General features: G+C 37.4%; 1 protein-coding gene across 13 annotated transcripts in view; it reads right to left on the reverse strand.

Moving 5' to 3' along the window:
- The window catches only part of LOC103245175 (protocadherin alpha-C1), a 218,118-nt gene that overhangs the window by 107,660 nt on the left and 93,326 nt on the right, over positions 1 to 17,132 (reverse strand). The window contains exon 1 of one of the 13 annotated variants that reach the window (XM_038007077.2): positions 10,713 to 15,666. The exons of the other annotated variants lie outside the window; for them this stretch is intronic. Within the exon in view, the coding sequence (XP_037863005.1) occupies positions 10,713 to 13,103 (2,391 nt within the window). The 5' untranslated portion in view covers positions 13,104 to 15,666. Of the gene's footprint in view, positions 1 to 10,712; positions 15,667 to 17,132 lie in introns of those variants that run through there. 13 annotated transcript variants of the gene reach the window in all.

Raw genomic sequence — 17,132 nt, forward strand, 5'->3', positions numbered from 1 at the left:
CTTAGCCAGGCAGGCACCTGTAATCTCAGCTGCTCAGGAGGCAGGCAAATTGCTTGAACCCACGAGGTGGAGGTTGCAGTGAGCCGAGATCGCGCCATTGCACTCCAGCCTGGGGGACGAGAGTGAGACTTCGTCTGAAGAAAATAAAATAAAACAGAATAAAATAAAATGCAGCACGTATACATCATTGAATACTATGCAGCCATAAAGAAAGAAAAAGATCATGCCCTTTGGAGCCCATTGGATGGAGGTGCAGGCCATGATCCCAAGTGAATTAATATAGAAACAGAAAACCAAATGCTGTATGTTCTCACTTATAAGTGGGAGCTAAAAGAGAATGTGAAAAGACAACACCCTCAATGAGAAAATCTTTGCAAATCATATATCTAATAAAGTAATTGCATCTAGAATACATAAAGAACTCTTACAACTCAACAATCGAAAAATGAATAAACCAATTAAAATTTGGGCAAAAGATCTGAATAGGTATTTCTCCAAAGACGATATAGAAATGACCAATAAGCACATGAAAAGAGGTTCAGGAGGAAGCAAAAGAAAGTTATGGGGTTTTGATGGTGTTGAGAATTGAAGAACTCCAAAAAGTGCCAATAAGTACTCACTGGAAAGCATAGTAAAACAATTTGAGAACAATAGTCATCAGTGGAAGGGGGGAAATCGAAGGTCCTAATTCAATTATCCCTCAGTAAGAGAAAAAATTGCTTTGAAAAGAGAGATGAGAAAACACAGTAAAATATTAGAAATAAAAGCAAATTCAAAACTTAGTGGAAGGGACTACAAATAGATTGGATTGTGCTAAACCTGTTTTAGCCCTATGAACTTCTCAACTAACGAATGTCTTCTTGCAGCAAAAACCCCTATACTGAGGAGGAACTGATAGGAATGGAGTCCATATGAAGCAAAATGGTGGGGGTGGGGGACAATTAAACAAAGGAAAAAGGTCCAAGTAAAAAGGGTAAATGGTGTCACAAAGTAAGATATTAAAAAATTATATTTTTATCATTTCAGGACAATAGCTGAATAGAAATCTATAGAGCAACAAAGATAGGAAAATTATCCTGGTCTGTTTCTTCTAAAATTATGGGGAAATGCTTTTCATACAAACATGAACATAAGAAAAGGATTATGGGCAAATCTGACACAAAATTATTTTTAAAGGTGGGGAAAAATAATTACACTAAAGGAAATAAATACACACAAGAAAGAAAATTCCACAAATTGCTATATAATATTTGAAAACAACTTAAATATTTTTAGAAAATAATGAAAAGCTATGCAAGGACACATAAATCAGAATTAGAGATACTCAGTAATGATATGATTGGAGAAAAAAAAAGCTTTGCAAAGAGAGATGAGAAAACTCAGTAAAATATTAGAAATAAAAGCAAAATATTTTTTTCAGAAATAAACACCAAACCAGAAGGCACATAACAGCAAATAAACACTATGGATAATGCCTAAAGAAAGCTATAAAATGGAAAAAAGAATAAAAAGTAAAATTGTTTTTAAAAAGAGCTAGGTAGGATTTAGAAGTGTCAGCTACAAAAGAAAGGCAAAGAATATCTCATACAAATATAAATGGAGTCATTGAAGAAGAAATCTGAAGTAATAAAACAGAAGAAATACTAAAATCTGTAATTTAAGAAAACTTTCCAGGAAAATAAACCTCAAAAATACTTGTATATAAACTAAAATAAAATTACATTGTCATTCAACATCTTTAAAATGAGAATATAATAGCATAGAAAAAATGTATAACTATGGAAAGAAAGTCAGAATCAGGGATAATTATATAGAGGGGAATTACTTCAAGTTATTTGAAACTTCTCATCTGTAACACCAGGAGCCATAAGATACTGGAATAAAATAAGTGTATTTAAAAATCAATTCAACAGAGGACTTACATTACCAGTATGCAGAACTGGTAATTCGAACCAACCATACCATTGGAGATATTTTAAAATGATAAAAGTATCTAATGACTAATAAAGTCACAGCGAATTAACAGGTAGAGATTCTGAAAAAGACCACAAATTCAGAAGGTAAAGTAACTTTCTGGCCACTTTGGATCTGGGTTGTTTCTATAAAAGAGGTAGGGCATCAGGATGGCTGAGTAGTCTAAGGTACCAGACTCAAGACAAGGAGTGAATTCTAAAAACAGTAAAAGAAAAGTGACAAGTCACATATAAGAAAATTCCCATTAGACTAACAACAGATTTCTCAGCAGAAAGTTTACAGGCTAGGATAGAATGAGATGATATATCCAAAGTGCTGAAATTTTTTAAACTATCAGCCAAAAATACTATACCCAGCAGAGCTATACTTCAGAAATGAAGGAGAAATAAAGTATTTCCCAAACAAGCAAAAACTGAGGAAGTGCATTACCACTAGACAAGTCCTACAAGAAATACTTAAAGGAATCCTACAACTGTTTGGGTTTTTTTTTTTTTTTCCTTTTGTGAAGAACAGGGTCTTGCTATGTTGCCCAGGCTGGTCTTGAACTCCTGGACTCAAGCGATCTTCCTGCCTCTGCCTCCCTAAGTGCTGGGATAACAGGCATGAGCCACTGTGCCCAGCCAAGAGTCCTATAAGAATCATCTGAAAGCTTAATGAATGATGTCTACCACCATGGAAATGCATGAAAGTATAAAACTCACTAGTAGAGCAAATACACAAAAGAGAAAGAGAAAGGAATTAAAATTTATCATGACAATATACCACCAAATTGTAAAGGTAAACAATAAAAGAAGAACAAAGGGTATACAACACGATCAGAAAACAATTAACAAAATAACATGAGTAAGTCCTCACTTATCAATAACAACCTTGAATGTAAACAGGCTATACTCCCCAATTAAAATAAATACGCTGAATGGATACAAAAAACAAGACTCAAGTATATGCTGGCTACAAGAAACTCATGTTAGCTGTCAAGACGTATAGACTGGACTTGAAGGGACAGAAAAAAATATTCCACACAAATAGAAACAAAAAGCATGTGGAAACTTCTATACTTATATCAGACAAAATAGACTTTATCTTAAAAAACATAAAAAGAGACAAAGAAGGTCATTATATAATCATAAAGGGATCAATTTAGCAAGAGAATATGTGACTGTAAATATATATGTATTCAAGACTGGAGCACCCAGATATATAAACCAAATTTTATCAGTGCTAAAGAGAAAGATTGATTCCAATACAATACTTGTTAGGTACTTTGACATCCCACTTCCGGCACTGGACAGATAGTGTAGACAGGAAATCAACAAAGGAACATTGGACTTAATCTGCACTATAGACCAAATGTAGCTACCATTTACAGAACATTTCATCCAACAGCTGCAGAATACACATTCTTCTCATTATCACATGAAACATTCTATAAGATAGACAATATTTTAGACCACAAAACAAGCCTCAACAGCTTTAAAGAATCAAAATTATATCAAATATTTTCTCAGATCATAGTGGAGTAAAGCCAGAAATCAATAACAAGTAGAACTTTGGAAACTGTACAAATACATGGAAATTAAACAACATGCTCCTGAATGACTATTGGGTCAATGAAGAAATTAAGAAGAAAATAAAAAAAATTTCTTGAAACAAATGAAAATGTAAGCAAAACATGCCAAAACCTATGGGATACAGCAAAAGCAGTACTAATAGGGAATTTTATGGCAATAAATGCCTACATCAAAAAAGTAAAAAGGTTTCAAATAAACAACCTAATGATGCACCTCAAGGAACCAGAAAATCAAGAACACACCAAACTAAAAATTAATAAAAGGAATGAAATAATAAAGGTCACAGCAGAACTAAATTAAGTAGAGACTAAAAACAAAATTAAAAGGATCAATGAAACAAAAAGTTGGTTTTTGAAAAGATAAACAAAATTAATAAACTGCTAGGTAGACTAACCAAGAGAAAAAAGAGAGAGAATATTCAAATGAAACCAGAAACAAAGGAGACATTACACTGATACCACAAAAATCCAAAAGATCATTACAGACTATTACAACTACACAGTAACAATTGGAAAGCACAGAGGAAATGTATAAATTACTGGACATGAAGAAGTCACCAAGATTGAACCAGGAAGAAATAGAAAACCTTGCACAGACCAATGAGTATTAAGATTGAATTAGTAATAAAAAGTCTCCCACAAAGAAAAGCCTAGAACTGGATGGCTTTACTGCTGAATTCCACCAAGCAATTAAATAACTAACACCCATTCTTCTCAAACTATTCCAAAAAATTGAAGAGGAAGGAATTCACCCTAACTCACTCTATGAGGCCAGCATTACCTTGATACCAAAACCAGACAAGGACACAGCAGAAAAAGAAAACTATAGGCCAATATCCCTGATGAACATAAATGCAAAAATCCTCAACAAAATGTTAGCAAACCAAAATGAACAACACATCAAAAAGATAATATACTAAGGTAAAGTGGGACTTATCCCAGGATGCAAGGATGGTTCAACACACACAAATTGCAAGTACATCACAGCAATGTAATGAAGGAAACAAACAATATGATCATCTCAATAGATGCAGAAAAAGCATTTTATAAAATTCAACTATTCTATTACCAGAAATGAAAGCAAAATAATATTTCTATTTTCCCTTCATGATAAAACTGTCAACAAATTAGGCATAGAAGAAACATACCTCAACATAATAAAGGCCATATAGGACAAATCCACAACTAACATTATACTGAATGGGAAGAAGCTGAACACCTTTCTTCTGAAAACTGAAACTAGACAACGATGCCCACTTTCACCAATTTTATTCAACATAGTTCCAGAAGTCCTAGGCAGAGCAATTAAGCAAGAGAAAAAATAAAAGGAATTCAAATTGGAAACAAAAGAATTCAAATTGTCCCTCTTTATAGACATGATCTTGTACATAGAAAAACCTATAGACTCCACCAAAAAACTTTTAGAACTGATAAGTGAATTCAGTAAAGTTTCAGGGTTGGGCATGATGGCTCACACCTGTAATCTCAGCACTTTGAGAGGCCAAGGTGGGTGGATCACTTGTGCCCAGGAGTTCCAGACCAGCCTGGGCAACATGGCAAAACTCTGTCTTTAATAAAAATACAAAAAATTAGCCAGTCATCGTGTTGCACACCTGTAGTCCTAGCTACTCATGAGGCTGGGGTGGGAGAATCTGTTGAACCTGGAAGTTGGGGCTACAGTGAACCATGATCATGCCACTGCACTCAAGCCTAGGTGACAGGAGTGAAACTCTGCTTCAAGAAAAGAAAAAAAGTTTCAGAATACAAAATCAACAAACAAAAATGAGTAGTGTTTCTATACACCAATAATGAACTAGTGAAAAGGATATTAAGAAAACAATCCCATTTACAATAGCTACTAAAAATAAAATATTTAGGAATTAATTTAACCAAGGAGGTGGAAGTCCTCTACAATGAAGACTACAAAACACTGATGAAAGAAATTGAAGGAGACAGAATCAAATAAAAAACATCTCATGCTCATGAATTGGAAGACTTAATGTTGTTAAAATGACCATACTATCCAAAGCAAGTTGCATATTCAATACAGTCCTCCTGGTATAAAAATACCAGTAGCATTATTCACAGAAGTAGAGAAAACCATTCTAAAATTCATATAAAACCACAAAAGATCCTGAATAGCTGAAGCAATACTCAGCAAAAAGAACAAAGCTGGAGGCATTACACTACCTGACTTCAATATATACTATAAAGTTTTAGTAACCAAAACAGCATGATATCGGTATAAAAACAGACACATAGACCAATGAAACAGAATAGAAAATCAAAAAGTAAATTCATGTATTTATAGCCAACTGATTTTCAACAAAGGTGAAAGAACACCTTCAACACACAATGGGGAAAGAACAGTCTCTTCAATAAATAGGGCTAGGAAAACTGAATATTCATAAGCAGAAAAATGAAACTAGACCCCTAACTCTCATCATATACAAAAATCAACTCAAAATAAAGACTTAAATGTAAGACAAAACTATAAAACTACTAGAAGAAAACAAAGGGGAAACACTTCAGGACATTACTAGGCACAGATTTTATGGCTAAGACTTCAAAAGCACGGGTAACTAAAACAAAAACAGACAAATGAGATTATATCAAACTAAAAAGCTTCTGCACAGCAGGAAACAATTAACAGAGTGACGGAAAAACTTGTAGAATGGGAGAAAATATTTGCAAACTATTCATACAACAGGGGACTAACACAGAATACACAAGGAATCCAACTCAACAGCAAAACTATAATAATAATAATAATAATAATAATGATGATGATGTGATTAAAAACCAGGCAAAGGAACTAAACAGACATTTCTCAAAAGAAGACATAAAGATGATCAAGAGGTATATAAAAAAATGTTCAGCATCACCAGTCATCAGGGAAATGCAAATCAAACCACAAAGAGATATCATCTTACTGCAGTTAGAATGGCTATCGGTAAAAAGCAAAAAATAACAAATGCTGGTAACGATACAGAGAAAAGGAAACTCATAAATGCTGTTGGTGGGAATGTAAATTCACAGTGCCACTAGGAAAATAGTATGGGAGTCCCTCAAAAAACTACAAATAGAACTACCATATTATCCAGCAATTCCAATATTGGGCATTTATCCAAAGAAAAGGAAATCAATATGTCAAAATGATACCTGCACCTCCCATGCTTACTGCAGCACTATTCACAGTAGCTACTATGTGGAATCAACCTCAATGTCAATCAACAGATGAGTGGATAAAGAAAATGTGGTGTATATGCACAACAGACTGGTTAGTAATTTTTCTATCCATTTGGCTTCTCACAAGTCCAGCTTGAGCTTCTTTACAGTATGACAATCTCAAGGTAGTCAGAATTCTTGCATGGTGACAGGCTTCCCCCAAAACAAATATTCTCAGAGACCAAAGCATACTGTAAGACTTCTTGTGACCTGACTTCATAAATCCCAGAATGTAATTCCAACATTAAGACCAGTCAAAGTTCAAGGAGAGAAAAATTAGACTCTGCTTCTCAGTGAGACAGTAGCAAAGAATTTGTGGAATATGCCCATAATACTAAAAGGTTTAAAATAAAAGGCTGGGAAGAGGACATCTCCTGCAAACACAAATAAAAAGAAGAGAAATGAATCAGTATAATTAATATAAAAATACTTCAAAGCAAAAACAAAAATCAGAAAGCAGAATTCTGAAGAAAGTAAATTCATAACAGTAAAATGTTTAATTTACTAAAAAGATATGCTAATTCTAAATTTGTATGTACCTAATAATATAGATTTAAAATAAATAAAGCAAAAACCGAATTCTAATACCTAAACAAATATACATTTATGGTGGAAGATTTTAACACACCTCTGTCAATAATTGATACAGTAGACAGCTTTTTAAATGGTTACAGTATAAATTTTAATAACATTACTAACCAAGTTAACCCTGCACCTAATAATTGCATCATACACAATTATATTCAAGCACACATAGGATGTCCACAAAACGTACGTATTATGCCACTAAGCAAGTTCCCACAAATTAGAAAGGTTGAAATTGTATATTTTCCAACCATACTGAATTTTAATTAAAAAAATTAAAAGTTAATTGGAACATTGCTATATAGTTAAAAGTTGGCCAGGCGCGGTGACTCATGCCTGTAATCCCAGCACTTTGGGAGGCTGAGGTGGGCGGATCACGAGGTCAGGAGATCGAGACCTTCCTGGCTAACACGGTGAAACCCTGCCTCTACTAAAAATACAAAAAAAAAAAAAAATTAGCCAGGCTTCGTGGTAGGCACCTGTAGTCCCAGCTACTCAGGAGCCTGAGGCAGGAGAATGGCGTGAACCTGGGGGATGGAGCTTGCACTGAGCCGAGATTGCGCCACTGCACTCCAGCCTGGGTGACAAAGCGAGACTCTCCGTCTCAAAAAAAAAAAAAAAAAAAAAAAAATTTAACTATGACATAAACTGTAAAATACTTGGAACTGAAGGATGGTGGAAATGCTACATGTAAATACTGGTGGGATGCAGCTAAAACATTAATTACATAGAAATTGATTACTTTAATACATATAGTAGAAAAGAAGAGCTAAAGAGTAATGACCTAAGCATTCATTTCGAGAGGTTATAAAAGTAAGCTAAAACAAACAAAAGAAAATTGGCCAGGAACGATGGCTCATACCTGTAATTCCAACACTTTGGGAGGCCGAGGCGGGCCATCACTTGAAGCCAAAAGTTTGAGACCAGCCTGGGCAATGCAAAAATCTTAAAATGTTAACTCATTTCAATTCCTCTTGAGTCATACGCTATTTTGTCACATTTTAAATATCATAAGAGATGATTATTTTGTTTATACAATTAATATTCTTTTAAATAAACATACAAAACAGATTCAACAAAGCTAAAAAGTGGGCTCCTTTTTGAAATAACTGATAATATGACAACCTGTTGTGCCATTTATCCAGAAAAAAGAGACAGGAAGCAAAAATGATATCAAGAACGGAAAGGGAAATATCACTATAGTTTCTGTAGAAAGTATGAGCATATAACTGAGAATTTAGATTAAACAGGAAAATACCTGAAAAAATATTGTCTACATAACTGATTCAAGAGTAAATTAAACTCTGAATGGTCCTTATACTATTAAAATTGAGTCAGTAATCAGAAATATTCCCACCAATCAAAATCCTGATACAGATAACTTCAACAGTGAGTTCTCCAATCAAATAAGAAGTAATTCAAAGATTATACAAACTTTTACAGGAAACAGAACATTTTCTGGAAGTTTTCAAAGATTATTCTTCTTTGTTAAGTATTCAACTTATGCTACATTCTTATTTATAACTTGAATACTTAACAGAGAAGAAATTAGGAAGAAAAACAAGGACATATCAGTATCACCTGGAATAAAGATGAAAAAATATTTTGGAAATTTAACAAAATAAGTAGTATATAAAAAGGATTATAAATTATAATCAAATTATGTTTATCCAAGGAAGTAGAGGTTGGTTTGCCATAAGAAAATCACAAATCATAAATTCAACACATGAACATTGCCAAAGAAAAAATTTATACCTCCCTCAAAAGATGCAGATAAAATATTTGATAACATTCAACCTCAATTATAATGTTTTAATTTTTATGTTGAGACATGGTCTCACTCCGTCACCCAGGCTGCAGTGCAGTGATGTGATCACAGATCATAGATCACTGATCAACCTCCCCAGATCAGGCTATCCTTTTAAAATAAAAAAAAAAAATTGGATAGAATAATTCCTAGAGCTCACAAAGGGCTGGAAGAAATATTTCACATTCCTACCAGTCAGAGAAGAGAGACCTGTTAATGCACAGGGCATTAGGTGGTGTCCTCAGGAAAGTATTGCTGTAATAGAAGGCCAAATTAGTGCTGCACTAAAAGCTGCTCTGAATGTGTGCTAACAAATCTTAAAATGAAGCCTTGAAAGGAATAAATTGGTACCAAGCAACTTCAAGTCAGAACTAAGTCCAAGACTCTTTAAAGCAGAGTTTCTCAACAGTTTTGGCACTACTGACATTTTGAGCTGACTAATTCTTTACTGTTGGGGAGCTGTCCTGTGCACTGTAGGATGTTTGGCAGCAATTGGATGGTGTTTAGCAGCATCTCAGAGCTCCATTATTAGATGCCAGTAGCAATTCCCTAGTTGTAACAACCAAAAATGTATCCCAGCATTGCCAAATTATCTCCTGGGTGGGAGTAGAGGGGGCAAAACTTTCTTATCGAGAACCACTGCTTTAAAGGAACACACACACACACACACACACACACACACAAATTCCAGCATCTGACAATGTAAAATTAACAATGTCTAGCATCTTATCAGAGATTACCAGTCATGCAAAACAGCAAGAAAATATATCCATATAAGAAGATAGATCAAAAAAGCAAACTAAGGACAAAAATGTTGAAATTAGCAGACAACAAAGTTAAAACATCTATTATACAGTCACCAATACCTTTTGGAAATCCCTGCAAACTTCGGAAAAGAAATAATAACAAAAAACCTACCAGCTCTCTCTCTATATGTATTATACATGTGTTACTAATTATCTGAATGCAAATAAAAAATTGAAAGAAGAATCACAAGATATTTTGCATGGGATACATGAGAGGGGAACACTGATGTGCCTAGAGAATAAAAAAGGAGAGACCAATCAAAACAGGTTTAAAAAAGAAAAAAGAAAGAAAAGTGCACTTAAAAAAAGTATTTCTGTGAAAAGTTATGGAGCTCTTTAAAATAATATCTGTGCGGGTAAATGTATAAATTAAATTTTAAAAAAATTAAATTTAAGATTATGATTAGCCTCATTAAAACAAACATTTTCTAAATGTTTAACTTCTCACAACGTGCGGAATTTTTTGTAAATGCTCAATTGCACAATAAATACTTAGAACTATTAAGAATACAACAGAAACAAAATATTCTTGTTTTGCACATTTCATTATGGTTTCTGAGTTAAGATTTCACTCTGAAGAATAATCCAACACATAATGTCCAGAGCAGAGTTGTTAAATTCGATAACAACTAACAAAATTAAAATAAAAGGGAAGAATAATTTGAAATTGGCAGGAAAGATGTCTTAACTGCAAAGAAGGCTAAAGTGTTTACTAAGATAATATTTAAAAAGATAAGCTTACCTCTTTCAAGCATTCTGAGTCCTCCCTCTGGCCTGTTCCCTCTGCAGAACCCAGACAAGGAGGAAGGCTGGGACTGAAGGCCATGAGGTCCGTCTTAGGTGGGCCCTCCCCAGAGCACATCCTCTGCTGCCTCTGCTGCGAGTACGACCAACTCCCTACCGCGCTAGAGCACACCAGAGTGGGCTTGCCCAGGGCGCACGCGCCCTCGGTGGGCGGCGACGAGCACCGCAGCGCAGTATACAGCAGCAGCGTGAGCACCAACAGGCTGGACACTGCGCAAATGGCAATGATCAGGTACACGTTGACATCCACCAGCGCCGCTTCCTGACCCACAGCGCCTGCGGACGCCCTCGACGACGCCTTTGGCTGTTGGCCGCTCTCCACCAACGACAATAGCACCGTTGCTGTGGCCGTCAGCGCGGGCTCACCGTGGTCCTTCACCAGCACCAGAAGGCGGTGGCGCCGGGCGTCCACCTCGTCCAGAGTGCGTGTTGTGCTGATCTCGCCAGTGTACAGCCCCACACGGAACGGGATGCGCGAGCCGACCGCCGCCGGCTGCAATTCATACGAAAGCCAAGCATTGTAGCCGGAATCGGCGTCCACTGCGCGCACCTTCGCCACCACGTGGCCTGCACCCACCGACCGCGGCACCAGCTCGCTCACTGTGCCTCCAGCGCTGCCAGCTCCGGGCGTCAGCAGAGCAGGCGCGTTGTCGTTCTCATCCAGCACGAACACCTGCAGCGTCACGTTGCTGCCCAGAGGCGGCACGCCCGCATCCAGCGCGCTCACCTGGAACTGCAGCAGCTCCAGCTCCTCGTGGTCTAGCGGCTGCAGCACGTACACCTTGCCGCTCTCCGCGTGCACCGACACGTAGCTCGACAGCGCGCGCTCGCCCACCCGCCGCTCCACCAGCGAATAGGACACCAGCGCGTTCTCCTGCGCGTCCGCGTCCCGCGCAGACACCGTGAAGATGTGGCAGCCCGGCGGGTTGTTCTCTTTCACGAACACCGTGTACTCGGACTGCGCGAACGCCGGCGCGTTGTCGTTCACGTCGGCCACACCCACGGACACGCTGGCTGTGGCCCACAGCGAAGGCGAGCCCCCATCCCGCGCGGTCACCACCAGTTCATAGGCTGACACGCTCTCTCGGTCCAGGGCGCTGTCCAGCACCAATGAGTAGTAATTCTTGTAGGTGGACACCAGCTTGAAGGGGACGTGCGGCGTCAGGGTGCAGGTGACCTGTCCGTTTGAGCCAGAGTCACGATCGGACACACTGATGAGGGCAATGATGGCGCTAGGCTGAGTGTCTTCTCTGATGGGGAGTGACAAAGAAGTGATGGTAACCTCTGGGGCGTTATCATTTACATCTAGTACTTCCACCAAAAGGGTACAATGACCCGCCATTGGAATATTTCCTTTGTCAACTGCCTCCACAGATATTTCATACAATTTCTTTTCTTCGAAATCTAGTTTGCCTTTTGTCCTAATTTCTCCGTTGTTGGGATTTATGGTAAATGCATATACCACTGCAGGCGATACAGGCCTTCTAAATGAGTAAACTATATCTCCATTTGTACCATCATCAGGATCTGTGGCATTTAGTTTGATCACTAATGTTCCATTGAATGCGTTCTCTAACATCGTCACTTTATAAACGGATTGGTAAAATTCCGGGGCGTTATCATTCACGTCCAGAATCGTGATGAGCAGTTGAACTGTGCCAGTCAGTTCAGGTTTACCTCCATCACTGGCTGTCAGTAATAAAGTATGTTCCTGAATTTCCTCTCTGTCCAGTGTTTTCCTCAGTATAAGTGATAATGAAGACATTTGCTCACGACTATTTTGTGTGTCCAAAGCGAAATAATCGTTGGGATACAGTCGGTAGGTCAATGCCGAGTTTACTCCAATATCTGCATCGGATGCGCCATCTAGTGGAAATCGAGTTTCTGGAGGTCTAGATTCTGCAATGGTTATTCGTTTCTTGCTTTCAGGAAATACCGGCGGGTTGTCGTTAATGTCCCTCACCTTCACCTCCACATGGAAAACCTGTAGCGGCCTGTCCACGATCACCTCCAGATGGATACTGCACTCCGCGCTCCGCCCGCACAGCTCCTCGCGGTCGATCCGAGAATTCACAAACAAAATGCCATTCTGCAGATTTACCTCCAGAAGGTCCCCGTGTGTTTTGGACGCCACCCGGAACAGGCGCGGCACCAGCTCTGCCAGTTCCAGCCCCAGATCCTGAGCGATGCGCCCCACGAAGGTGCCGTGTTTTGCTTCCTCGGGGACAGAGTAGTGGAGCTGACCACTACCCGTCTCCCAGGCTGCGAGGATCAGAAGCCAGAGCAGTAGTTGCCGCTGTCTTGGGTCTCCTTGCCAGGAAAACACCATGATACACTCCAAAACCCTCAGAGATATCTGCAATATATACAATACCTTACCTCAAACTGCCTCTCAACGCCCAAGTTTTATGGCTTCCTAGTGCGGGAGGATTCGCAAGAGGTATTCCGCTTTCTGCTATGTTTTCTGCAGGAAGAAACAAACGGCGGCTCTTTCTTCGCGGAAACGTTCTCAGTGAAGAGCGACACCATGCGCATGAACGTGTAAGTGTAAGTATGACTCAGTCTTCGTATTTTCCATTGATGCAGGATTTTTTGCCTGCATTTCCTGACATTTTCACTGCAAATACGTAATTGAAGATTAAATGTTTACCTTCCCAGAAACAGCAAATCACTGCATTCTGCTCAGTATTTGATATTAGTTGACAATTGGTTGATGAGTTTCATCTTGCCACAAATTTATTTTTCCATGTGTAAGACTTCCATGCAGAACTTGAAAAGACAAATATTCGACGTTCATTGTGGGACAATTGATCTGTAGTTCTGCATAGTCACGTAGGTTTTTGTGGGACTGTCCTTTTCCTGTAATATTTTTCAAGACCTCCTCACACAACAGCCATTGACTCCAAAAGGAAACAACAATCACATAAGAATAAAATGGGTGACGGTGCAAAATATTGATAAGCGATATATCAGACTTTGAATAAATACACCATATTTATAAATTTCCCTCAATGTTACTTGAGATGTGGATAAAATATTTATATTCAAAAGAAAGTGTTCAGTCAATATGTGTGTGATTTTGTATGTGAGTGTGTGTATGTGCATAAACACAATAATTTAGACACAACAATGATTTAAGGTTTTGGATTCTGTTTTTATAAAATATTCCTGGAACTAGTATTCTATTTATTTAATAGAATTTAACTTACCGCCCCTGGCTGCAATTCATACAAAAGCCATGCATTGTAGCCCGAATTGGCTTCCTAGTTAAATAGAATTTAACCAGTAGGTTAAATTTTCCATTTTCTCTCTCCATCTTACTTCATCATCACTGAGTAAAACCTTGCCATCATTTAAATTGACTCTAATTTTCCAAGAAACAATAGCTAGACAAAGATGTTAACATATCTTTAGCAAGGAAGAGAGGAAGAGGATCTCACTTTTATCTATTGTTATAACTCAAGCCACAAAATCCCATGCCAAATAGTGTAATGAAAAATATATCATCACTCCAATAATTATCTGGCCAATTCTGTGCACAACTCTACAGGAAATGACTGTTGGATTTATTTCCATAACTCTGCTCTCCTCTAAAAATTTAGGCCGAGTATTTGGTATTCTCTTACCCTCATCATCCTCTCCTGCTCCATTACTTTTACCAACATGGTATTCCTCTTATAATGGAAATTGTTCATCGACTTTCTAATTCTTCCTGTCTGGCTCTACATTTCTTTATTTACCTCTTCACATAATTAGACTACATAGTCAACCATTTAAAATACACCCTTCCAGACACCCTAGAGTCATTCACCTATTTGTATTACTTATCTAACATTTTTTTTAGCCTCCAACACACAGTTACCCTGACAATCCATTTTCTCTATTCTTCCTATTAAGCTGCTCAATACTGTCACTTAACCATGACTATTCTCTTCAAGTTTACTCTCACCTTTACCTCAGTTGGGCTTTCAAGTAAATTAACTCCTCCCTCTTGCTTACAGATTCTTCTGTATTCTCTTCCCTCTCTTCTCAAATTCTCAACCTCATTTCCATCAGTTCACTTTCTGATGATGCACACATTGAGAGATGTCACCAAACAGAAATTCAATAGCTCTCTTCTCAAGTCATTTTCCTTATATTATCTGTTTTCATTGTCTACTAATTGTAAGGAAAAACTGTTCCCACTTTCAAGGTCAACCACATGCTCTTAAGAATCATTTTCTATTCTCTCATAGTTTTCATCTAAATTCTCCTGCTGCCTGTCTTATTTTTAGTATCTTATTTTTTACTTGTTTCTTTCACTCACACTATGAAGATATTCAAACATCTTTAACTAAAATATGTACACACACACACACACATATAAATTTAAACGTTCTACTTCTGGGGGAAAACCTATTCTGTTTATCTTTTTCCCTTCATGTTTAACTTCTAACATATACTTGATATATTGCACTTTAAGCTGTATTTCAGCTTCCTGTTGTCTATCCTCCTATGATTTTAAGCCTACTACAATAGGTTGAATTGTGGTCCCCAGAAAGTTATGCCCACATCTCAATCCCTGGAACCTGTGGATTTTACTTTATTTGGTGAATGATATGATTAAGTTAAGGATCTTGAAAGGACTTTATCCTGGATTATCCAGATGGGCGCTAAATACAATCACATGTAACTTTGTAAAACCAACACAAAGAGAGAGACATGGAGAGGAGGAGGCAATGTGACCGTGAAGGCTGAGAAGGCTGAGATTGGAGTGGTTTAGCCACAAGCCAAGAAACACCAACAGCCATCAGAAACTGGAAGAAACAAAAACCAGATTCTTCCCTGGGGCCTCCAAAGAGAGTATAGCCCTGACAACACCTTGATTTTGGACTTCTGGTCTCCAATACTGAGACATAATAAACTTTTGTTGTTTTACAGCACCCAGTTTGTGGTCGTTTGTTATAGCAGCCACAGGAAGTGACACACTTACCCACCTAAGTACCTGGACACAATGTTTTTCACTTTTCAAATGTCTGTCTTGACAATTTTATTCTTTCATAGATTTATTTTTTCTCTAAAGGAGTTGTTCCCAAAATCTATATCAATAATCTCTTCTGAGATCCAGACCCATATTTCCAATCACAATGGTATTCTCTTAGGACCCCAAAGTAACATTTTCTTAAATGTTCATCTCCATTCCCTACCTGCTCAAATACGCATAAACTGTTTCTCCAACACTGTTCTGCAAGTTGGTTAACGGCAATCTCATCTTCTCAGTTGAACAAACTAAAAAAGTGAGAGTCACCTTCTACTTTTGTCTTTCTCTTATCATTTGTATTGAGTCTGTCATTATTTGGCTGCTTTTACTTTGTCAATGCCTCTTGTCTTTTTCAATTCATTTCTACTGCCATAATTTAAGTCTCCATTACTTGATACCTAATTTATTAAAAAAGAAATAGCTTTCCTGCTTTCACAATCTCCCCTGCTCTAATCCTTCAAGTACACATTTATCACCATATACTCTGCAGTTGTTCATACTTATCTCCCCATATGTAATACTTTCTTGGTAAAATGTTATCTATCTTTCAAGACACTCTTCAATAAAAGATCTGATTTCTAGGGCTTACTCCCATTTCTAAGATAGAGAGGAATGCCCAGGTAATACATTTCAATACCATATATTTATTTAAAATTATTGATTGAAGCTGGGAGTGGTGGAGCCTGCCTGTAGTCCCAGCTACTTGGAAGGCTGAAATGGAGGATCACTTGAACCTAGAAGTTCTAGTCCAGCCTGCACAACATAGCAAGATCCCCATATGTTTTTAAAAAGTGATTGAACGTATACTATATTCCAGATCCTAAACTAAAGATATGTAAGAAAGTAGATATAAGGCTGGAAATTTTAATACCTTTACTACCAAGCTGGGGTATGTAAGATTTTATTCCCTGGTTAAAGAGAAGCCTCTGGATACTTTTGTAGAAACAGAAAGTTAAAACATGTAAAATGCACATTAGAAGATTCACTTGGTAATAGGCACAGTGCAGTGGTATACTATGATAAGTTTGGGATCATCCAAAACCGGGTTTGAGCCACAGTTGGTTGCCAACTGTACTGTATGGTACAGATGGTTAAATATTTTTAAATTGAGAAATGATTTTACTATATTTCATGTAAATAAGAATAGTACAATAGCTATTCCTACTTGAAATAAAGAAGGTATTGTGTGAACAATGAAGAAAATCATTCATCATATATCAGACATATATTTATATTATTGTGATAATACCTGGAATATAATGTGAAAATATCTAGATTGTACTGAAATTAGAATAGTGATCAAGAAGGCTGTTTTAAAAGCCTAAGCACATGAGGAAG

Source organism: Chlorocebus sabaeus, chromosome 23 (assembly GCF_047675955.1).
Source record: "Chlorocebus sabaeus isolate Y175 chromosome 23, mChlSab1.0.hap1, whole genome shotgun sequence".
Classification (NCBI taxonomy): domain Eukaryota; kingdom Metazoa; phylum Chordata; class Mammalia; order Primates; family Cercopithecidae; genus Chlorocebus; species Chlorocebus sabaeus.